Below are 25,090 nucleotides of genomic sequence, written 5' to 3'. Positions count from 1 at the left end.
AAGGAACCTTAAGTTCCTTACTTTTCCCCTTTCTTGGAAGAATATAACAAGAACAATCATCATACTATCTACGAACCGTAGCTACGTGATATCCCCTTGTAAGTCCAACAACTAATAACGCTTTTTTTTTTAATGAAAATGATCTTAAGACCTAAAAATACCTAAGTAATAAAATAATATATTCTAAAAGCCTAGGTTCTATTATATAATCGATTAACTTTAGGAAATAATATAAAATATTAGTGTTGAGTTATTCTAATTTCCGCAATTTCCGCAACGTAGATATTGTCAAATTTACTAAGAATTGTAAAATATAGTTATCTTAGTAAGCGACTTAGACGGTAAACGAGATAGTAAATCTTACTAGTACTTAACTAGTATAGCTTATATATAACCCCTACTAGCTTTATTAAACCCCTGCTAGTGTTATATAACCCCTATATTTACGCTGTCTATCTTATTTACCGTTTAAGGGCCTTTAGTGCGAAAATGTATAATAGTCGACTATTAATAGAATCGCGACGTTACTAAAGAGCAATATACCTCTACTAGTTAACTAGTTAACTACTATAAAAGGTAATCAATTATATTTTAAGGGCTGCTTTATTTATCTATATACTTATTTATATATTTTAGCTAATATAAAGTTCTAAAATTACAGGTTAAAATTTCTTGACGCATCTCGCTAGTTTAACTATGACGCGAATCCTCTCTTAATGCCTTAAAGTAAGTGGTATTACCAATAATAATATAGCGACTTGCGCTATAACCCCTTGACTTCTCTAGCCTCTTTAACTCCTCTTAAGGCCTAGTTATATACTGCCTAAATAAAATGTATACTAACCTTAACTATCCTATAGCTCCGGAGGCTTATATTAGATGGTTTTAAACCCTAGAATATTAAGTATTAGACGGAAATGCTTATTTATGCTATATACCAACTCCTTGACGGAAAGAATCCCTATACTTAGTAGGTTAGGGCGCTTCGTTAACTAGTTTATAAAATAGGAGATACTATACTTATTGCAAAAACTGGCTTTAGTAAAAGTATTATATTCTATACTTTCTTAGTCTTAACTAGCTAGATTATAATATAGCTTATCCTATTAAGTAAACTAGGGGGGGAATAGGTTAAGTTAATTTGTTAATACCCTGGTATAAACCTATGCTTAATATTAGCGGATATAAAATTTTAGAACCCTTAACTGTTTGAGGATATTAAGAATGGTGTATATACCTATATACTACTTAGGCTAGAGTAAGCTATATTTCCTAAATTTTAAAAGATTTTATAGGATTTATTTTTCTAGTGTTGAGTTGGACTGGTGGCTATTAATAAGTGTTATATGCTTTACTAGTGAAAGGAGTTTTAGAGCGACTTTGTCTTAATCTATAAGCTACACCGGTCTCTCCTATTAAATATTATTTTCTTTAGCTGCTCTATAACTATAGATACTAAGATAAAGTAAGTAGTAAAAAAAATAGTAGGTTTTAGCTAGAGGGAACTAAACTAGGTATGTTAAAAATTATCCGCACGTCTATTAACCAACTAGATATTTTAATTTATGTGTTTCCGATACTAAAAGGAAAGATAAACTGCTATAAGTAGTTATACTTCTTACTTAACTAAGCTGTTAAGTCTTTAGGCAGTGGCTTAACCCTTTAGAAAATTCTAAAAATAATTATATTTCTTAACGGTAGAAGACGTATTGTAGTAGTCTTTTAGTACCTTAAGGAGTCTCTTATCTAGAAGGGCTACTTAGCGCGTCTTATAAACTAGATAGTTAGAATATATATATCTTATATAGCGAAGCATAATTAGGATAGGATATATAATATCTTCCGCAGTAAGCAGTCGGATATTTAGATTATGGTAGCTATAACTACTCTTAAAATGGTTATAGATATTCTAGATATTTATATAGTTGTCTAATAGAATTTCTTAATTATAGATAATATTGGAGATCTATAGTAGAGGTTTGGTTATATAGTAAGGGGTTATAATAAAACTAGAGTAGCTGTATTCTTTATGCTATATTAGGCATTTAATTAGCTAGGATACTAGAAGGAGTTAACTTAAGAAGAAGTTACCAGTTAAATAATGTTTAAGCTAAAATATAGACGTAATATGCTCTTACATAATCGCCAGGTAAGTTAGTTATAGTAATTATTTTCTTAAGGGAGTAGTTGTGAGTCCGATTTAGATTATAATAGTAACTTATTAGACCAGAACCCTTATTTAAACTAGGAACTTAATAGTATAGCTACCGACTAGTTAACTAGTAAGAGTAAAGTTTATCCCTAGATAAAGCGGGAGATTAAAAGTAGGGACTCTATAAGCGATTGTTAGAGGGCTATACTAAATAGCAACTACTACTATAAATACCTACTTAAGTTTCTCTAGGAGGATAAATGTAATCCTAAGACGTAAACTCTAAAGGCACCATAAGAGAGTTATTGTAATGGTATAGGTTATAACCCTAATTTTCTTATTATAACTACTGCGCTAACTACTTTTATTTCTCTTTAAAAACTAACCTTAGGCTTAAAGTAAGGTGTTACTCTTTAATGGCTGGTTAAATGGTGTTAAGTATAAGCGGATAAGTTAATCCTAATAGAAGAGAGATTTACTCTAATGCCTTCTTTATATTTCTTGCCTGGTTACTACTAGTAGGTAATTATACGCGCCTTTAATAAGGTTACTTTAGCTACTAAGTTTCCAATATAAACTATAAAAGATCTCTATAAGTATTTCCTATTAGATAAGTAGAAGTATGCTATATCTTAGGGAAAGCGGCTAGTTTAGTTCCTTTGCTAGAATGTAGATAGTATACTAGCTAAGTAGTTAGAGTCTAGGAAACCTAAGAAAGTGGTATCTAGTACTAGTGACTTATCCCCTAGGATTAGTAGCGCTAGTAATAGTAAGCTCATAGCCGATAAATAAAGGGTATAGGTTGTAGAAAGACGAACTAAGATTAATAATAAGACTACTTTACTAGTTATATTATAGTAGAAGAAGCTTATAGAGAACCATATATGCTTATTTGGCTTAGTATTAGAATTCCCTTTTTTAATAGTAGTGCCGTCTTTAGCTAGAGGAGTTACTCTATCTCCCCTTAACTAGTGTAGTATGCTATCCCCTTTGCTATAGTATAACTAGTCGCTAGGACGAGGTTATAGTGGTTTACACTAGTTATAGTAGCGAGAAATTAAATGCGAGTAGTTGCAGGAACTAGAATTGTAAAGTAGTAAGAGCGTAGTGCTAGAGACTAAACTGCTAGTGCTAGAGACTAAACTGTTAGTGTTAAAGACTTAACTAATAGTGCTAGAGACTTAACTAGTAGACTCGCAGACTACTTTGCTAACCAATAGTATAGAGCCTAGCCTAGAACTACCTATAGCTTCTAGTAGTGGAACCTATAGAGGTAGGAAAAGAAGGGTAAGGATTATAGATTCCACTGCTAATAAGATATAGTGGGGTTTAGAGGGTATAGCTTCTATTTTATATAGGTAGTTAATATTAGCACCTATTAGTGAGAATATTAGCGGCCTAGTGTTAAAAAACTATAGTAAAGAGATAAGAAATAATGGGCGGGATAGGCGTAAGCAGTTATTAATACTAAAAGCTATATATTTAGGAATATGGGAGGTATAAATAAGACGGGCTTAGTATTTCTAGATAGTTTAGCTTTATTATATATTAGAAGGGTATAAGTAGTTAATCTCTAAGTAAACTTTTATATTAAATTAAACTAGAAAGTAGTTAAGGAATTAATTAGCCTATTTATTTAACTATTTTAAAGGCTATAAATTACCACTTATTTATCCTAAAAAGAGAACTATAAACCTATTTGTTAAACTATCTACTAAACTATAATCTACTAGTTATATATATAATTTTTAAATAGCTTATAAAATATACTCTTTATTATTATATACGTCTATAAATATAGGCCTAGGCTAATGGGTTAATTAGGGAGAAGCCTAAGCAGTTAATAATAGAGGATCTTAAGTAGCCTAATTATAAAGAGTAAACCGCTGGGAGAGAGGCTGGTGAGTTAAAGTAAAAGAAGTTTAAGGGGTTAAAGCTAAAGGAGTAGAGTGTTGGGAGGGAGTCTAAGGAGTTAAGCAAGGATTTATAGATATGCGCGAGAGCGGCTAAATTAAGGAGTTGGGAGGAGCTAGTCGATTTACTAGCGGAGGTATACTATTATACCACTTTATTTAGTCTAAAAACTAAGCTACCTATTTCTTAGAGTTGCTAGTAAACTAGCTAACTAGTTAACTAAGACTTAAGATATTATAGAAGGAAATTAATAATGTGCGTATTGTATTACCGTATAGCGGTAACTTGTTAGAGAATAGATTAAGTGGTTATACTTAACAGTTTAGTTAATTATAAGTGTTAAGACTCGCCACTACTATATATTAAGGTAGAAGGAACGCTAAAGCAGTTTAACCCGCGTATAATACCAATTATAATAGCACCTCAATAACTTACTATATTGAGAAGATTGGTCTCTATTAGATAGACTGGTAGTAGTTAAGTAGACGTGCTTAAGGCTGCGCTATAAGATGCTAAAGCACTATAACCACGACTAGTTAGTGTTAGAGTACTTTTACTAGTTAATATCCGACCTACAGAGAAGGTATACGGCTGTTATTACCTCTCCCTAAGAGGCGTGGGCTCCTCGTCATCCGATAGCTTAATAGGGTTAGACTACTGCGACTCCTATAAGGTATATGGACGTCATTATCTTTCTCTAAAAAGCGGGGACTGCTTATTATCCGACTGCTGTAACTACCGCGACTGCTATAACTGCTAAGACTGCTCCTAGCCGGTATTACCCTTATCCTTATTACTGCTAATTATAATTAATTTACCGGTATCCTTACTACTCTTATTACTACTAATTTAAGTTAGCCTACTTAAGAGGCCGAAGCGGATAGTATATAACTAGAGAGGCTAACAGCGGTTAACTAGGTTGCGGTTTATATCCTAGGTTAACTGCTAGCCTACTTAACCCCTATAAGCGACTGCTGCCCACCTATCTATAGCAATAGTATTAGAGGAGCCTATTAACCAGTCCTTAATATTATTTAGAGTCACTATATTTATGCCCTTAGGTAGAGTTTAGTTGCGGAGCCTATTAGGGTGGAGGTGAAGTAATAGCTATTAAATCCGTAACTTTAGGAACCTAGTAGTGTATATCTTAAACGGGTTAAGATAAAGAATATTAAAAAAAGTTAATATTAAGGAGAGAGGAGTTAGGACGGCTAGCGAAGCTATTAGGATTATAAATACTAACTATAATAAGTAATCTACTATAAGTAGTTAGTGAGATGGTTTTCTTAAGATAATAATATAAGAGATGTTAGGTATAAACCGTATAGTGACTTAAAGGGGTGGACTTTAAGGAGTAAGGAGTGAGGAGTTAGTGAGTAGTTGTTAACTATAACGAATAAGGCGAAGAGAGTAGAAATAAGAGCAGTTTTTAACTAGTAGTTATAGAAGAAGTGGTTAATAATAAGCTAAATAAGTAGTTGGGGGGGTAGTAAGCGATAAGCCGAATAGGTGGTTGAGGGGTTAAGGGGGTAAAGTGTAGCAGTTAAGTTAAGTGAAGTTAAAGTAAAGTAGTTAATAATCTTTATTTTTAGTATAAAATATATTATTAATTGCCTCTATATAATCTCTAAGTGCTAATGGCTTAGTAGTAGTAGTAGATTGCTCTTTATCTTTAGATAAAATAGAAATAATCTTATTAGGTATAGCAATATTTTAAAGATTAAATAAGTAAATCTTTTCTTTAAGAAGCTCTGTACTATTAGTAAGAATATTAGTAGACTTAAATTAACCGTTATAATTACTATTAACTGCTTAGATATGTATATAACCCTTAGCCTAGAGATAGTGTGTAAGACTAAATATATTAGTAAGTGCTAACTTTTTACTATATTTAGAATTGGCTTTTTAACTAAATAAAGTCTCTAGTATAGTATATAGTTGAGAAATATATAAACTAGTAAGCGTAACCCGTTTAAATATCTTTTTAATATTATAAATAGAGTTCTTATATAGCTTTATATTAATAGTATAGTAGCAGTTAATATACTCTAGGGCAAGATTAATTACTTTAAAGGTATTTAGTTAACCCGCTAGATTTACTAGACTTAATATAAGAATTAATTATTAAAGCTTAGTAGTTATAATCCGATTTATAAAAAGCTATTAAAGATAAAGTATCTTATACCTATACCGTGACTGCTTAGCCCTATAAAACTAGATAGAGAGTAAATTAATAAGTTAGTAGATTAGACTAATATCGCCATAACGGATAGCATGCTGTAGGACTATAAAAGCTTTAACCTATTAGAGATATTAATATATACTAAGAAACTCCTTATTATTATACCCTTGACTAGTTTAAGCGGAGTAGGTAAATGCTTATTATCGTATACGCTTAATTAACTTAAGAAATTAAGATAAAGTTAGCTGTATAATAGCATCGTTATAGGACTCCTTCCTATTATTTTCTTTACTATTAACCCCTTGGAACTACCCCTTAGTACTAAGTATATTATACTAGAGTGTGACTACTTAAGCTATCTAGCCTTATGTAATTAATGGCTTAATAAGATAGAATTTAGTATTCTCTTATAAGATTTTATGCTGGTTTTAGTAGCTAATATTATAAAGGAGTATGGCCTTTAAGTAAGTACTAGGAGGACTCTTTTAGTAAGTGCGAACTATAAGGTAGAGGAAACTTTAAAGGATATAAAAGAACGCGGGTGGCCTAAGCAACTAGTTCTAATAGTTAAAAGCTTAACTAGTAAGAAACTGCTTAGTTTTTATGCTCCTAATATATTAAACGGTTTTTTAATCGCCTTAGGCGAGCTAAAGGCGCTCGGTAAAATAGCCTAACTTATTATCCTCTTTAAGGCCAAGTTTGTGGATCTAGATATCCTAATAGACACTATATATACCTTTAATTATACCCTTATTATAAAAGATTGCATCTAGTTGTTATAGAGCAGTCTTTTAAGGAGATAGTAGGTTAAGCTTTGGTACTATAGGAAAAAGACTTAGCTTACTGCTAAAAATATATTTAACTGCTTATAAATAAAGCTTACGGATAGTAGTAGTAATAAAGTATATTAATAACTACTGTAAGATATAGTCCCATCAAAGACCTAAAGATAAGATAATATTGTTAAAAAGAAGCGGTTATAACGGGTTAAATATTAACTGCTTAAGGCTAGTAGTTAGAATCTTAGGATAAAGGATAAGAAGCGTAGTGGTTATATTATATATATTTATTCCGGAAGACCTAAGCACTTAATCTCTAATATTATCCTTAAAATTAAAGTTATTGTAGATTAATAGCGCTTAAGTATTAACTGTAAGACTTAGTAACTTATTTTTTTTATTAGTTAGCTATATAAAATATAGGCTAGGGGGTTAAACCTTCCTTTATATTATTAGCAATCTCTATAAGGTGTTAATTAATATATTTATAACTATTATAGAGACCTAGCCTAGCTAATACCTTAATAACTTAACGCTTAATACTACTCCTAAGTAAGTAGATTCCTAACATTTTTATAAAAAAATTAGTAGTAGACCGTATATAACTCCTATTGTTGGGATTATATCACATATAGTTATATAGTCACGTGTCGCCGCGGCACTAGCGTAGCGAGGAGCCTTAAGCTCCTCGCCCTTCCTTACCCCTTTCTTAGAATTATATAACAGAACAATCATCATACTATCTACGAACCGTAGCTACGTGATATTACCTTATGTAACCAACACCTATAGATAATAAAAGTAATTAAATATAACTACTACTAGACTATCTTAGAATTGCCTAACCCTCTATAACTACTCTAGCCCTAGCGCTAATTACTTATAAGCTTTTTAAGTAGAGTAGTCCACTTAGAAGTAGCTGATTTAATTTTTTTTAATACTTAAGAGAAGTTAATCTTCTCTATAAAGGTTAAGTAGTTAAACTTATTAAAATATGGCTGCCTAATTAGTGTATTAAGTTCTTAGATAAGTTCTGTTAAAAAAATATCCCCTACTAATATATAACTAGTTAATTAAAGGGCTGTATAAACCTCCGCTTGTTTTAAAGTTGTCGGGAATAAGGCAAGTTGCCGTCACGTACGGCAAACTGCCGTCATGTAATGGCAAGTTGCCATCACGTGTCGCCGCGGCACTAGCGTGGCGAGGAGCCTTAGGTTCCTCGCCCTCCCTTATTCTAATTAATAAGCTTTATTAACCAATATCACTATAACCCTACTCGAGTAGTCATTATTAGTAAGTCACCCTATATAACCAACACTAATTAGTGGTTAAATACACAGTCAACTATAGAGCAGTTAGGTTTTTAAATAGAAGAGACAGTCTTATATAGGGGTGCTATATACGCTTATATGGAATAGATCCCGGCAATACTATACTACCTTAGACTTGCGGAAAACTAGTAACAGAAGTATTACTAAGTACTAGGAGATACCAAGTTACGTCTATTATATAGAACAACCGCGTTTACAAAGATTTAGTTAAGTACTTTAGGTTAGAAGTGTTACTAAACCTAGGGTCCTAAGTTAACGTCTAAAACGCGTTAAACGACGTCTAAAACGCGTCAAATAACATCTTAAATTGCCTACCTCTTAATAGCAAACCTACGAGATCCTATAAAACCAAAAATCCTACCTACCTTTAACGTACAACACCCCGTTAATTCTATACCTACTATAGCGTTAACCTACCTAAAAATATGGAATAAAGCTATAATTAACTTTATAAACGCTAATAAACAAGACTTAAATGGATTTTTATTACACTATATAGCATATTATAAGGACAGTAAATATAATAATACCGCGCTATGGGAATGTATAAAGGAGGACTTTATTAGATAGATAAAGGAAACATAGGCCCCTATAAATAAGGATATTGTACGGGACTTCTGTAACTTCCTTTAGGAGAATAGAGTATTTATCCTTAAGGATGGGGGTACTATTAGAGATAATATTTAGGAGTAGGTTATTAACGTAAAAGAAGAGTATAAATGGACTCTATAAGAGATTAAGCATTAACTATATACTATAAGGAAGCTTAACTCACGATAGAACCTAAGTAATATACCTCTAAAGACAAACCTACCTCCGCCTTTAACTCCTCTGTATCTAATTTAACCTATAACCTTAACGTCGGATACTATACCCTAATAAGAGCAGGCATAGGATCCTATTACTTCGCGATTTAATAACCTTTGGACTCCACCGACCAGACCTATATCCCTACTACAGCCTATAATGCAACCCCTACCTCCTCTATCCCAATCTTAAATTAGAGGCAGTTTAAAATTACTTATAAAGCTTGCGAAGCTCTATTTAGATTAAGAGAAGAAGTTTAGCGGGGAATTATATAATATTCTTAATTTAAAACTACGTATCTTCTATAACTATTGCTAGAAGGTAAAAATAGAGTCTAATTAATACCACAACACCTATTCCGTTATGCTTAAGGGCCGAGCTAGTACCTTCTATTATAATTGTTTAGTAGGAAAAGGATATAATTTTAACCGTATAATATATAAGTTAAGATACTACTTTAAAATAGAAGAGAATAAGTAGCAGTATATATTAGAATGGAGAGAGACTACTTTTTTAAGGATCATTACTATAAACCTAGGTGTCCCTTAGCTTAATTATCTTTAAAAGCTCTTTAATTAACTTTAGATAATTTAGCGTAGTTTATCCAAATTATATTAAGAGGACTTTAGCCTATATAATTAAGTTATTAGCGTATGTTAAGGTGTTAAAGAATATAACCTTACTCTCTTTAATCCTATAAATACTTATAAAGGAGTATATACTTAATTAAGATCTTCTATTAGTACCGCTCTACACTCTTAAGAAGTATAGCAATTTAACGCCTAACTCTAACCTACTTTAATTAACCCGCCTAACTAATATAATTATAACTAGACTAATTAAATATATAGTAGCTAGGGTAGGTAATACGGTAAAGGGTATAATTAATAACTATAAGGTAAAGGTGGAGGTCCTTATGGAGGTTTATTTTAAAGTAATTGCCAGAAAAAGTGCTACGTTTATAAGAAACCGAATTACTAGTTAATTAGGCATTCTCTTAATAAGTAAAAGGAGGTATATAATAAGTTTCGCCAGAGTATAAAAAACGTTAGAAATTATAAGGTTACTATAGCCTACTTCTAAAGCTTCCTAGTTTAATATAAAGGCGTAGAAGATCTTAAGGGTAAGGTTAATAAGGCCAAACAGCTCCTTATAGATATAGAAATTAAGGACTACTTACCTAACTAATACTTTACTAAGTATAGTGAGGTAGATAGTATATAAACCGTTACCATTCTTAATAACTAATCTACGCTCTACTCTATTATAAAGTTAGATATCTTTAATAAGCCACAGAAGAGTTCTACGTTCTCCTTTAATAACAAATACTTGGCGAACGTCTTCTATAGTATTATGCCAGATACTAGAGCCGCAGGAGTATCTATAGTAGGAGAACCTTAAGTTTAAGCCCTTTAGTAGCTTAATAGCTCTGTTTAGATTAACTATTTAATGGTAGGCTAACACACGATTCGTTTTAGTAAGGGTACTATAATCTCTCTTAGCATAATTAGGGTTCGAATCCCCTTAGGGTGCATTACTTTCTACGTTATTCTTATAAATACCCTATTTCTATTTTGCATTAGAGATATAGACAAATTAGGCGTTAAGCTTAATAACCTTAAGAATATACTTGTTTAGGGAGATAATTAGGTGCCCGTTGTGCGCAAGTGGGGTTACCCCTAGTTACTCCTTTATTAACTAAAAAAGAGTATTACTTAGAGCCACTTAACTAAGTTAGAGTTACGTTAACTACATCGTCGCTTTAGCTACCTATTTGTTTACTAACTGTTTAGGGTCCTTTAGTAAGCAGGCTATAAAGTTAAGGTTAAGGCAATTAAGCATCTTATAAAGTACTACTATTACTGCCAAATAAACTAGAAGTCTCCTAGCCGATTTAAGTTTAGCCTTAAAGATAACTACGATTTTAACTTCTATATTATTATTAATGTTATATACCTTAGCGGTAAGCTAATACTCTAAGTTGTTAACTCCTTAACCTTTTTCTAAGCCGCACGTTTTTTAAAGGATATATTAGCTAGAAACGTATAGAATACCCTATAATTATACTAGATTAATATCTACCTAGGACCCCCTAATTAAATCGTCTATAATGTAGGAAAGAACTTCTTATCTATAGAGTTTTAATAATAGATAAAGGTAATGGCAATTAAGGTTAAGGAAGTCCCTATTAAGGTATATAATAGTATTAGAAAAGTAAAACGATATTACACGCTATTACGCCGCGTATATAAGATTATCTCTTTAGAACTAGAGGATGCTAGTGAAGAACTTACCTTGCAAATGGCTATTAAAGCCGTTAATAATTCTGCTAGCCCGGATAGACTTATACCCACATTACTCGTCTTTAGCGCCTACCCTTAAATAACTAATAATTCTCTACTATCTCCCTCTATTATATAATGAGCTAAGGCTATTTATAAGGCAACGAAGGAGGTATAACGTCTCTACGCTACACGCTAGGTTAATAACGCACTAGGAATAAGAAATAGCCCAAATACCTTAACTACGCTCGATTTACTACTCTAGTTTAAGGTACGTATATAGCGTAAAAAGGGAGGATAGTTAGGCCTACATTAACTTATTATAATTAATAGTTAAACTTATACTATTTAAATGCCTCACGGACCTACTTAATTCCGTTTAACCGTTATTAAGCCTTACTATAAGGATAATAGTTTTAAGCCTTTATAGGATACCCTAAAAGATGCCCTAGAGGAGAACTATAATTAACGTACTCTAGAAGACGACTACAATCCTAATATAATTATAGTAGATATGCCGTAACTATAACGCGGTAGAGGTCGCCCGAAGGGATTATAAAATTACTAACATCTTATTAATTTTAAAGAATAATTTGTTGCCGCCATTAAGAATAGAGTTAAGTTATTAATGGCCTTTATAACAGCTAAGGAGAAGGCTAACTTTAAGCTCGCAAAACAGCTCTAAAAGGAAGGTCGTATTATAACTCCTAGAGCTCCTTTTTAAGCATCTAATAAGCAGGAGATCGATAGTCTTATTATAAGAAAAGTCTTTAAGTTTAAGAAGTATAACCCTACCAAGTTCGATGGAGTTTGTATCTTTAAGTTAAGAATAGTTAACGAGATTAAGGGCAAAGCTACTAACGCCTTATTTAAGAAATTAAGGCTTATTATCTAAGGCTACAACGACAATAGTAAGGAGGTAATTCTTATGTAGTCTCCTATAATTTAACGAGCTAGTTAGCGAGTTATTGTTATATTAGCTCTTTCCTTAATAAAGAATAGAATAGCGGTTTATTTATAAGATATTACTTAAGCCTATACCTAATTAGAGACGTACCTTTAGCGTTTAATATTAGCATACCTTCCAGAGCAAATTTGCCACCAGTACCCTAAAGATATAATTATAGTTATGCTTAAGCCATTATATAGAATCGCAGAGGTAGGAACTTACTAGTGGGCTACCTATAGCAAGCACTATAAAGAGAAGCTTTTGATAACTACTTCTATATTTGATCCCTACTTCCTTATTATAACTATAGGAACTCCGTTTAGAATCGTCGGCATATAAACTAATAATATAATTATCTTAGGAGACGACTAGTTCTTAGCTCTTAAAGAAGACGAGCTAATAAAGGCAAATCTTATAGCAAAGCCAAAGGAAAAGCTTAATTTAATAATACTATTACTCTTTAATAGATACATCCTCTCCCTAAATAAGGATTCTATTGCTTTGCGCTAGAAGGGTTAAGGTAAGAAGATTAACGTTATTAACGTTAATTCTCTAAAGTAAGGATACGTAGAGTAACGCGCTTGTGGAGCTTATATTGCTTCTATCTATTAACCTAAGGCTTTATTCGATCTCTTTATTGCTACTTAATACTAGGAACCAACTAAGGATAACGTTCTTACCCTAAATAAGCGTCTTTCCTAGTAAATAAACTATCTCGATTAGGGACTACTCTATATACCTATTAATCTTCCTACTACTAAGCTCTTTATATTTGTTAATAGATCGTTTATAAATAATAAAGATTTTAGCTCCTAGCTAGGATATAAGATTATTATCACGAATAAATCTACTAGAGAGAATAACTTCACGATCTACGGTAATCTTATTTATTAGAGCTTAACTAAGAGTAAATATATTACTTAAAGCGTTCTAGCGTTAGAGATATATAGAATAGTTAGCGGAGTTAATATAGCAATTGCAATTAAAACTACCCTAAAGATGATTATAGATTAACTCGAAGTTCCCGTTATCCCTATAATCGTATACACTAACTTATATTCCCTCTATAAGTGTTTAGTTAAGCTCGGTACTATAAAGAAGAAGCGCCTTATAATTAATATTATAGCACTTTAGTAATCTTATAAGCGTTAAGAACTCTTTAAGATTTAATAGATTAATGGCTAAGATAACCTAATAGATATGATAACGAAGGCGAACCCAAATAAGGCACTAGAGACGTTTGTTAACATAAATACTCTATATATATAAGTTAAAGGTTAGGTTAAAAGGGAATCCCTAGAAATTTCTTAGTTATATAAGGTCTTAAGATATCTAGGAACTTTAACCGGCGGTTAAAGTTATCTAATTAGTCAGATTCTCTTACTAAGACTTTTTAGGAGGGGGGAGTATAACATTCTATAGACCCTAACTTAACCTAGCTAATTAGGATTTTCTATCCCCGGGATAGAAAATCGCTATTAGCTTACTTACTACTAGCGCCTTAGCGGCCCTCCAAATAAGATACCTACCTATAACTCTTAAGCAAGAGAGTACTACGTGCTAAGAGGCAAATTTTAGAACAGCGAGACTTATATTATAATAGCAATAGTAAGTAAAGAGGATTTATATTTGTTATAATAGTTAAGTAGTATTTATATATAGATAGCAACTATAAAAGAAGAGTTGCTAGTGTTGGGAATAAGGCAAGTTACCGTCACGTACGGTAAACTGCCGTCACGTGATGGCAAGTTGCTATCACGTGTCGCCGCGGCACTAGCGTGGCGAGGAGCCTTAGGTTCCTCGCCCTCCCTCATTCTAATCAATAAGCTTTATCAACCAACATCACTGTAACCCTACTCGAGTAGTCGTTATTGGTGAGTCACCCTATATGACCAATAAAAGTAAAACGTAATAATAAGATTTGCTAACTAATATAGAGGCCACCTAATCTTATACCCTCTATAACCTATACCTTAAGGAATTGCTTAATATTAAAGTTATTTTACTGCTATAGCATTTACGTTGCCTATAGCTTTTAGCGCTAAAAAAACGGCTCTACCGTTTTCTAATTTACCTTTAGTAACTAGTAAGGGGTATAGTTACTTGCCTTTAAGGCGACGGAGATATAGAGGACAGTATTAAGGGGGAAAGGGAGTTAATATTGGAGAGTGGAGATGAGGACGCGTTAATATCCACCTAAATACTGGAAGTACGTAACTTGTAAGGAAGTAGTGTTCCTATTATAAAAAAGTAATTAATTATAGAGGAGACTAGTCTAACTCGACTCATTAGCTTATTAGGTTAAATAGGTATTGTTAGGGAGTTAAATATATAGAAGAGAGTGTCTCTTATACAAAATTATAAAAATTAAAGTTAAGCACTATAGAGTTCCGCACTAAAGGTCCTTAAACGGCAGGGCAAACTTAAGGTCAGTAGATAGCTAATTAGTTAAAAGAAAGTGGCGTTTATTTAGGCGGAGACTAGTGATACTTTAGTATTAGTGAGTGCGCCTTCAGTTTGCCCTTGCCGTCTGAGTCGCTTACTGAGATAAAAACATGGTGGTTTCGCACAAACGTAGTTAGTAAGCTTGCGGACCAATTGAAAATCCGCACCAATAGAATCGCGTCTGAGCTTGCTGAGGTAAGCTCAAGCCCTAGCCACGTACTACACCGCTTTCTGCTAGCTCTACATACTAATTTAGCTGCAGACGAAGCGAAATTAGGTGTGTGGTGTTGCGCGCGCAATGGGGGGGGGGACACCGAACACGGTACAGGCTGTAAGCTATATTAGTATAAAAAGGTATATTTGAGCAAATTTTGGTGAGGAAAACCGTGCATTGAGTGGGACCGTGCGCGCAGTGGTGAGGTACTCTAACAGCTACGCCGTCTTCCTTGCAAAATCACGTCTGAGAGCTTTTGGCGAGTTTTGTTAAAAGTATAAGCACTTTTACGTACCCTTATATACGGGCCCACGTAAGGTATAAAAAGCCTAAAATCTTATAATCTATAGCTAGATCTCCTGAGTAATTTGATATAATTTTTACCTTAAAATACGTTGCGGGGAGATTAATTAATTTTGTTGGGGTTTATAAGTTTTCCTTATAAAAAAAGCTTATGCTTCCATACAAATCTCGCCAAAGTCCCTCAGACCAAGAAATCGATCAAATACCCGAAGGAGTTTAGCGCGCCAGCGCAATCGATTTCTTAGTATGAGTCCACTGAGGTAACGGAGGATTGCTTGCAACATTTGCTGACTAGTCGCTGGAAAGTCGTGCATGCTTTTGTTTCGATGAAGCCTCCACGGCACATGTGAATATGACATGCAACGGCGGACTCCCGGTAAGAATCGTCTTAGAGACGCCAAGGGCGATGGACTATTCGACGCCATCCTCACTGCCCTCCTACGACTGAGCCTCTGTACTAGGATGCGGCAGTTATGCGGACTCCTCACGATCCTGCCTTGGGTAAGTGACAGACCTTGGCCTTTTGTTTTGTTTTGTGGGAGGGGGGGGGGGNGTAGCCACGTATTTTAACTTTTGAATCCAGCTCCATTCTCCCGACTGGAGAGGTTAAAAGACCCCCTATCAATGTAGCCTCATCTTCCAGCACTCTCCCACTGGCCCCTTCGCTTCCTCCTATGAAATACATTTCTCACATTCCTCCATCACTCAAGCCCGAGACGAAATCTAAGCCCAAGGCCAAGGCTAAGCCCAATATGACGAAATACAACCTCCGCGAAGATGGATCCCTCCGAATATGATGGAGAATGGGCCGATATCGATGACTTCTCAACCGATCTGCTAGACTCTAATGTGTCGTGTTCTCCGAATCGGGGACCACTGGCTCGGGTAAGAGCTGCTGGCCCTCCAGGTCCGCTGAGCCAAGGTATTACCTGTTCCTGAACGGTACAAGCTAATAGAAGTCCACTAATATGTGTGCAGATGGGGAAGGTGGTCTTGGTGTCGTTTCTCCTCTGCCGCAGATACCACAGAGTCATCAACCCGGCTAGGAAGCAGCTGACTAGGTAGTAGGCATGAGTAGGTAATCTCGGCCGTAGATAGGTTGTTCGATAGAAGCAGTCCAGGTAGACGTGCTAGTAGCGTTGCGGTGCTGATTTACAATTAGTGACAGAATTTCCTTTAGTTTCTAAGGACAACACAGCCAGAGCAAGCCCTAGTATAGGATATCAAATCCGGTGGCGGGTCACCAAATTATCAAGGATGACGGTCTTGGCGCAGCTGCCAAGGATCGAGGACGTAGTGCTCCGTGGAGAATACTAGCGGCGTGCATAATGGTGAGTAATCTTCCTGCATCCCTAAGGAGCCCACTTAAACGCTTTAAAGACGATTTACTGGAGCGGGACGAATCTCTCCATGACAATATCACATGGTCATCATTGTTTCGGGTTGAACGAATGGAGAACGTAGTTGCGATGAGAACCTCTGTATTGCGAATAGGGACCTAGTCGTCATCGCTAGGGGTTGCATCTGCGCCATTGTGGGCAGTACAAGAAGGGCACAAGCGCCAAACTTGGGAAGGTGCAAAGGACTGAACCGTCACTCGCACGTTCCAGCGCATGGAGAAGGAAACCTTGAGCGTAATACGTCGAAGAATTGCCATGCCATAACTAGCAACAGGCGTCGAAATTTCTCCGTCCAAGGTCAAATGCGGACACGCACTAGAGTGCTTCATCGCGGCCCGTGCTTATGGCTTCGATGGTTATGCGGCACAGTCTTGTCTCCTCATCCACGGCTCACTCTCAGGCTGGTCGCTGCCTTGCCGCAGTTTCGGGTCAGATGAGCGTTCCGGGGAGGGCTCCAGAACATGATTGGTGTGCCTAATATATCCTGCGGCGCGGAGAAGGCATTTGCGCACCATCCGATGCAGCCACAGGCATGGTTTTTCATGTACCTTCAATAATCGCTTATCGCTTATCACACTAGCCTGCTTGAAGGTGAATACGTGTAATGACCCTGAGGCTGGGCATCAGCCCACGCCCCGGTAAACGCAAGAGCAACCCCGGAAAAGTCCTTCAGCCGAACTTAATTGTGTCTTGTATTTGCACACTAGCAAACCTATACTTTTTGTAACCTTTTCTGCACTGCTGTTTCTGGCGCGATAATTCTCAAATATGAAGATTAATATCAGCACACGTAGGTGGCACTGATTATATTTTGACATTCGTTGCCTCCTTGTCGTCTAACATATGAAATTAGCCAGCGGTGACTTGTTCGAGGTGGAAATTGAGATGCTTGATCTTGTGGACGATCTCAAGAGAAAGATATTCGAAATGAAAGGGATTGACCCAGATAGACAGATCCTCATTCATGGAGGAAAGGCGCTTAGAGACGACTTACCTCTGTCGTACTTTACTAGTATACGAGCCAACAGCACTCTCGGCCTCATCGAGAGGCCTAGGAGAAGATCAGCCGAAGCTCGGGCGACAACATCAGTGGAACAATGGAAAGAAACGGCTGCTAAATACAACTTCGACGATGATCTTCATATTGTTGATCCACAGGCATACTATAGTCGCCTAGACTCGTTGGAACGATATGTTGTTCTCCAGTCCGAGTACTTCCGCTGTAAAGGCTCCTATAATGCTCTGAACAACGGCGTCTTTATAAAGAGGAGAACTCGAGAAACCCCTCCTTCCCCTCTGGGCTTCGATGTAGACGCCACCCTCGACCTAAATTGGGGAACCCAAAGCGTCTCGAGCGCCAATCTATTCAGGGAATCCGAGAGTTTCCCTGAAACTGATGAGATGGAAATAAAGCAAGTATTGGACAGTCTGAGAAACAGTTTGATGGTTTTGAAGAGCGTCATCCAAAGGTTTGATCACCTGGTCAATTGCGGTTTTGCGACAACATATTTCAGCTTTCTTTCAGCGCGTCCTAAACACAATCTTGCTGAGATTGTTCCAATTTCTCGAGATAATCTTGCTGGTCTCGCTTCTGGCATTGATTATGTTATTAGCGAAATCTCGAGTAAGGCCACCGCTACAAGTTCCTCTGTGCAGTCTTGCCTCGAACGATCAATTTCGACTTCCTTAAATCGGTTACTTGAGCCGTTCGATGACACAGTGTTCCCCCCGGACAGTTTCACGAAACAGACAGGGTTACCAATATTAGAAATTTGCCGAATGACTGTTCTTTTCCTGGATCTGGCCCTGGTATGCTACGTAGGTTCACATGGTTCACGGTTCGACGAGGAGTATCTGCATGTTCGCACACCAACTCGTGGTATCACCGTTAATTCTACGCATTCAAAGTCCTTCAGTTTCCAATGCACGATTCGGTGTTTAGCATGTCTCAATGGCTTCCTCGATCACAAGAGAGTCTGGGTATTCGAGTTCATCCATGGCTGTGGCGAGACTGCGACAACTGCGCTCAAGCGCTTAGGACATTTGGACAGCCTATCCATCCTAACTCGAATGGAGCATTTTGCCGATATATGGGGTCCAATATGGGCCATTCCCACTGTAGACGAGAAGGGTGATAATAGAATTCGCCAATACAATGTCTCGAAAGGAGTAATTCGCGGAATGAATAGCACTAGCGGTATGGGGAGCACATATAAAAACGCCGTCAGATGTCACTGGGAAAGCTGGCCATCTTACTACCGGAAGCGTTTCTCAAGACTTTTCTCTCCCTCAGACGGTCCTCCGCTGTTAAAAGACGACTTACTTCTCATCGGTGAAGAATCTAGAAGATTCCTCCGAGTCAACACCGACTGCAATTATACCCTAAACGATTTTGAGGCGACTTACGGTGATATGATGCGTGTTCTTGGCCCGAGACCTTCATCATGGATTACAGACAACCGGAGCTTGGGGGTTTCCCTCTCCAGGATTGTTGGCATATCTGTCACCGGAACCCAAAAGAAGATACCGGCCACTACCCTCAAACAGCATCTCCTAGATAAGTGGATGCATAACCCGACGAGAGCGAATCCATGGATTTTCCAACAGTATCTGGGAGTGGAAATTAGTCACTGCACTGGGAATGCACGGAGGGTTCCACTGAAGGATTTTCTTCTACGAAAGTCGATGAAGCCATTGCTTGAACGCCAATTTCCTGGCTGGGAGTCAACGCCTTGGGGGAGCTCTCTCATTATGGCCCTTTTGAATCCTAATATGGAAGCAATTTTTAAGTTCTGGGGGGACCATAATGAAGAAAGGTCTCAAGTTGCTGAACTTCTCTGCAGTATCCTAGAGCTCCTTAATGACACAGGAATGACAGATTTAGGCTTCACCACCGCTTTCTTAAGCAGCACCGAGGAGCGCTCAATATCGTTGGATCCGAACAAAAATCACTGGACAAGGCTTCTTGCAGACTCGCCGCAGATGGCTGTGTACTCCCTTGTAACCGATACCTGCCTTGAGTGTCAAACTCCTGATCACACCACTACTTCGTGCAGCACCACACAAACATCACCAGCGTACACAGTACTGGAGACTCAAATCGCAATCCAGGCGGAAGAGACGAGAGGTTCTACAACCATATCGATATCTCCGCCCCGCACCCACTCTAATCGGATACCCACTGTTGCCGAACTCCACCGAATAAAACTTAGCCCTACCAACCTAATCTTAGAAAGGGTTAATAAAGAAAACTTTAGCATGATCCTACTTTGCCCAAATAAACTTTCTGTAAGCTTGTGGTACCGACGTCTTGACACCGGCGTCGAGACCCGGGATCGAGGAAACAGCAGATCACGATTCATGGTCTTCGTTCGAGCCAAAACTTCAAGTAATGGAGGAATGACGCTTCCTCGCCAAAACAGCAGAGTTCCGCCTAACGTGCAGCCGGAAGAAGACTTGGAGCAGGCAGGACAAAATGCAGGCATTGATGTTGGGCACTTTAGGTTCCCAAATACCCGTGATACACACGATTACATTGCCCCAAATGGGATATTTCATCAACTGCCGCCCCGTATCCTTGCTGATCCCTTGTCCTATGGACTCCATGACTACTCTAATGACGAAGATGATGCTGAGGACGAAGTTGCAGAGCTCGCTCGCGTACCGGAGAGACATCAAATCAGCAGCAATGAAAGAAGTACAAATGTGACTAGGTAGTAGGCATGACTACTCTAATGACGAAGATGATGCTGAGGACGAAGTTGCAGAGCTCGCTCGCGTACCGGAGAGACATCAAATCAGCAGCAATGAAAGAAGTACAAATGCCGAAGCCGCCGAAATAAGTCGTTTCCATCATGGTTCTCAAAGGGAATGGGATACGGGCATCCAATCCGGCATCCAAATGGACGGATTCCGCGGAAACATGGACGACGGTCCTCTAGCTGATGTTTTCAGTAATGAGGAACAATACTCTCAAGCCATTGTGACTGTACGTCGCCTTCGGCGCGTCTCTCGGTTCGAACAATGAAAGAGGATCTTTCTCCCGTCCGTTTCTAATGAGGCATATCCTCAGCCAGACCTTGCCATATAACGATCTCTTTGATCGCATGCTCCAGCTCATCCGAGTCGAATCGCTCTTGGAATCGGCCCTTAATTAATATACGGTGTTTCCGCTTATGGGAGATCCTATCTGACAACGATTTAGGTGCAGGGCTTTATACGGTGTTTCCACCGTCCGCCTCAAGATCCTAAAGTTTACCTGCGCTAGTAGGGAGGACACCTCGTCTCTATTGCAGCAACAGGGATGGCAACGAACGGAACCTCGAGGACCGTTTTTAGACCCCATTAACACCGTGGTTGATTGGCCGGCTCTGGCGGAACACAGGAATATCGTCCAGTTTCCGATTTAGTCGCAACAGCAGCTTATTGCGACCTGGCTCAATGTAGAGCTTGCTCAGCTCCCCGGAGACGTGAGGTTGTATGCCGCGAACGCCCGATCAGCGAAAAAGAGACCGAGGAGGAAGACATGAGGGCTGAAGCTGAGAGACGGGTCGTAGATAATTTCAGGGATAAGAAGGTATTTCCTAATTAGCAAGTAAGCATTACTACTCATTTTGTTACGTTACAAATCGTAGCAAATACAAGGAAAGGGTAGAGCTTTAAGAACCCACATATCTTTCATACCAAGGTACCCCTTCGTAAGTTCAAATGTGAATTCCAGTAACATACAATGAGGCCCACCCACTGGGTCCCGGAGTAGCGTGACCTTGATAAGCCAATAGCAGAGATCAAGGAGGGCTTTGGGCCGATTCGCAGTAAAACCGCCCAGTTGTAGGCACAGCTGGAGTTGTACCCTACGACGCCCATGGCAGTACCCCTTTCCGGTCGTCATCAGGTTCGTCCGTAGCATTTTTGTAGGGTACTCCGCATACATACAGGGCTTCTCTAGCCCCTTCCATTTTAAGCCATGCTTCTTGGCTAGCTTTCTAAGTACCTAACGCTTAAATTAGATCTGTCCAATGTCTAGACTATTGGAGTTGAAACGCAGTTACCTTTTTCATATCCAGTTCAACTAAGCGTTAAGCTTACCACCGGTCGCTCTTTGGTATACAAGGTGGTAAACCTTCCAGTACGGTCCAAGGGAGCTTGGTTCCTTCCTTGGTCCCCCAGCACCTCCTTCCTCTTTTCCCCCAGCGCTGATTAAGTAGCCAGTCCAAAAAAAGTTGTAAGGACTGGGAATAGACATGGACTTATAGGCCTGTTGAAGGTTTTACCTATGTCTAGAATCTAAGCGGTGTTAGTGCCTTTCGAGCGTAACGCGGTAGAAGAAGTGAAATGGCGCGAGTCACTTACTAGTCCCACTGTTCTTCAATGCGATCAAGTAGACAGGTTCTGCTAGGTTTGTAGTCTTGTTTGGTATAGTCCGTTTCGTCAAACGTGTTGAGCTGTTGGAGATAGTGCTCAGACGGATGGTCCTCATTAGTGAGGCGCCACACCTGATTATCAACGCCTCCACTTCCATTATCGTCACTATTGTGTCGACCTCTCTCAAAATCTGTACTCGAACGAGCATCATCGTTCGTTTCCGAATTAGCATATTCGCTCTCCTTAGAGGAACATTCAACTGACGAACGCCGCCGCATGCCGCGTTACTGCCAATGAAGGCACCGAAAATATGAGAGATTGCAAGATGCTGTCGTAGATGAATGTTTGGAGATGAGCGAGGTGGATGTTAAGCAGAACGCGCCTGGCCGAGCAAAAGAGAAGAGAAGATGATTGCAGTTTGTGCGCGATGAGCAAAGGGCAAAGCCATCTTAAACACGCTGGTATGTTAAAATGGGAAAGGGCTATTTTGGCGCCCTACGTGACAGGAGCGTTAAAAAGGTGAGAATGGGGGGGACGGTATACGGGAGTCTGCTTGTATGCGGCGTTCTGCCATTGAGGCCAAGGGCAGCTTGATATGTTGCGGACATATGCAGATTAGATTTTACCTTACCTTAACCACGTATTAGCTAAATTTAGAAAGGAGGTTATTCTTATTAAAGACGGAGCGCCTATTTATAAAGGCTACACAAAGGCCGTACATATAGTTCTTGGTATTTTCGGTATTAAATGGCCGGCGTTCTCCCCAGACCTTAACGCTATTAAGAAGGTATAGAGGTAGATAAAGGCATATATTAACGAGATGGAAGACTTTCCTACAACAAAGGAGGATCTTATAAGGGTGGTATAAGAGTTATAGGATAGTTTAGATCTATGTGCATGGATTATAAAGGAGATTAAGAAGACGCCGCAGAAGCTAGAGGCTATACGGCTTGTATATGGCTACCAGATAAAATACTAAGTAATAGAGCGTTGAAATATTAAGGATTGTATACAAAGAGCCTTATCTAGCATAGATAATGGCTTCAAAAATGAGTGGATATGGCTATGTGATGTGTGCAACTATGTGTGTGCAACTATGTGCCGCAGTGTGACTTAGAAATTTTGATGTGGTTTTTGCCCCACTATGCAGTCTTTTTGTACCATACTCTTACGATCGTCACCGCTTTTCATGCCTGCGATGTCCTCGTTTAAATTGTCCTGACGCCTTTTCCCACGCTTCCTGTCTCGAACAACTCTACCAGCCCTGCTCCGACACACTCCTCTAAAACCCATTCGAACCGTAGCCCGTAGAACTGTTTCCATTTCTTCGTACGGCCTGGGAGAACCCCTACAAATTCTCCTCTCGCTTTCCTGGCCTGCGACTGCTCGTCATCGGCTGCTATACCACCATCCCAGCGCTCGTTCAGTGTGTTCATGGGCGCCTCGCGGTATTTTGATTTCTTAAGGAGGTTAAGGATGTGAGTGCGGGCAGCAAGGAGAAGACGGAGATGCGGGCCGGTGTTGGGAAGGGAGAAATTGTAACGAATTGTTGACCGTGAGCGCGGACCGGAACCTCCGCTAATGTTCGTCAGAGCCTCTGATCCACCCACTGCCGCAAGAGAGCCTGAAGCATTCTTTGAACCGGCAGTAGAAAGCGAGGCCAGTGTACCTAAGCTGGCAGCGCCTGGCCGGGCAAAAAGATCCGTTTGAGAAGTTGTTGCGGTGGCGGATGTGAGGAAGCCAGCAGTCGTAAGGGCTGAGACTTCTGCTGGGGTAAAGTTTATGCCAGAGACGGTAGTAGATGTTGGGTTGTCTTTGAAGAGTGAAAGGTATTTGACTAGTTAAAGGTCAGATATAATGTTCAGACAGATTATAAATATGTTTATACACACTTTTCACCTCTTCGCCGAGATCAGAATGAGAATGGACCAGCCCTTCCCACTCTGATACCAGCACGAGCCCATCTCCAACTGCTGCCGCACCTACTCCTCGATTAGGCACGGCTACCTTTCGAATAATACCAGCTTGCGCGAGTTCCGCGATCTCCCTCTCAGTCTTAGTTGGTGAACTACTTAAAGCATGAACATGCGCCAACGTTACTATAGGCGGGAGAGCCGCCCGATAGTTCAGGATTTCTGCTATCCTAGTGGAATTCATTCCCGGGGCTCTCTCCGGTATATCGCAGAACATGCGAGTTTGTATATACTGAACGAATTGTGGAACATCTCGAAAGTTTAGATCTGTGGCCAGCGATGCTATGACTCCATTGTCATCGAGGCGCTCGTTGAACATCCTATCCGCATCATCCTCAGTAGCAACACGCTTCTCTTTAGAGGGCTGAGAAGGTTTCCGGCGAGGATTGGAGGAGAAAGGAGAGGAGGATGAACGTCGAAGGAATGGATTTTGGCTCAGCTTCCTGGTCTTTTTGACACGAGAGGAATGGGCAGCCGTGATGTTCATAGACATACTCCACGGAAAGGGATTCAAGGCTTCCGGAAGGCCAAAAGCGCATATGACGGATGCAAGCGCTTTCCTTCCCTACCAGATGAGATGGACAGATACGTTTCCTAGGCTTTTCCTCACTCTTGCCGATGTTTTGAGAGAAAAGTGAAGATGATTCCGTCAAGGCAGCCATTTTAACCCCAGCCTTCTCGCTGCCACGTGATGATGCAAGGGTCTTATAGCAATTCGGCCTCCTAGAGAGTCGTGGAGTGCTCCTTGGAGAGCATATGGAGAGAGCAATACAATAACGACTTCGTGTAGCCAGCGCACAGGGTGGCTGTGGTGGCTTCCGCTTCCAAAAGCATGGACGTTTGCAGTGTCCGGCGACGTCATGATTCAGTCGACTGGCATCGACCTCCACCACGCGGCAGCCACAAAATGACCCCAGTCATCGAATTTCCTCTATATTGCAACTTTCCACAACCATGATTGCGATGCGGTAGTAGCCCTTTTGGACCATATATAA

General features: G+C 38.7%; 2 protein-coding genes across 2 annotated transcripts; one reads left to right on the top strand and one right to left on the bottom strand.

Annotated features, from left to right (window-relative positions):
• Window positions 1-17,526: 17,526 nt before the first annotated feature.
• On the top strand, window positions 17,527-20,475 carry K441DRAFT_675665 (uncharacterized protein; the record flags this gene model as incomplete). The annotated part of the gene is made up of 2 exons (XM_067650874.1): window positions 17,527-17,548; window positions 17,612-20,475. The coding sequence occupies 2 exons, from the start codon at window positions 17,527-17,529 to the stop codon at window positions 20,473-20,475; spliced, it is 2,886 nt and encodes a 961-aa protein (XP_067506221.1).
• A 2,586-nt stretch (window positions 20,476-23,061) lies between these two features.
• Window positions 23,062-24,927, bottom strand: K441DRAFT_607061 (uncharacterized protein). The gene is made up of 2 exons (XM_067645427.1): window positions 24,015-24,927; window positions 23,062-23,959 (listed from the first exon to the last, which is right to left on the bottom strand). Exons 1-2 carry the CDS (start codon window positions 24,586-24,588, stop codon window positions 23,331-23,333), a joined length of 1,203 nt encoding a protein of 400 aa, XP_067506220.1. The 5' UTR covers window positions 24,589-24,927; the 3' UTR covers window positions 23,062-23,330.
• Window positions 24,928-25,090: the final 163 nt, after the last annotated feature.

Source organism: Cenococcum geophilum (assembly GCF_001692895.1).
Source record: "Cenococcum geophilum 1.58 unplaced genomic scaffold K441scaffold_12, whole genome shotgun sequence".
Classification (NCBI taxonomy): domain Eukaryota; kingdom Fungi; phylum Ascomycota; class Dothideomycetes; order Gloniales; family Gloniaceae; genus Cenococcum; species Cenococcum geophilum.
Note: the sequence above shows the minus strand (reverse complement) of the source record. Positions and strands in the feature narration are given on the sequence as shown.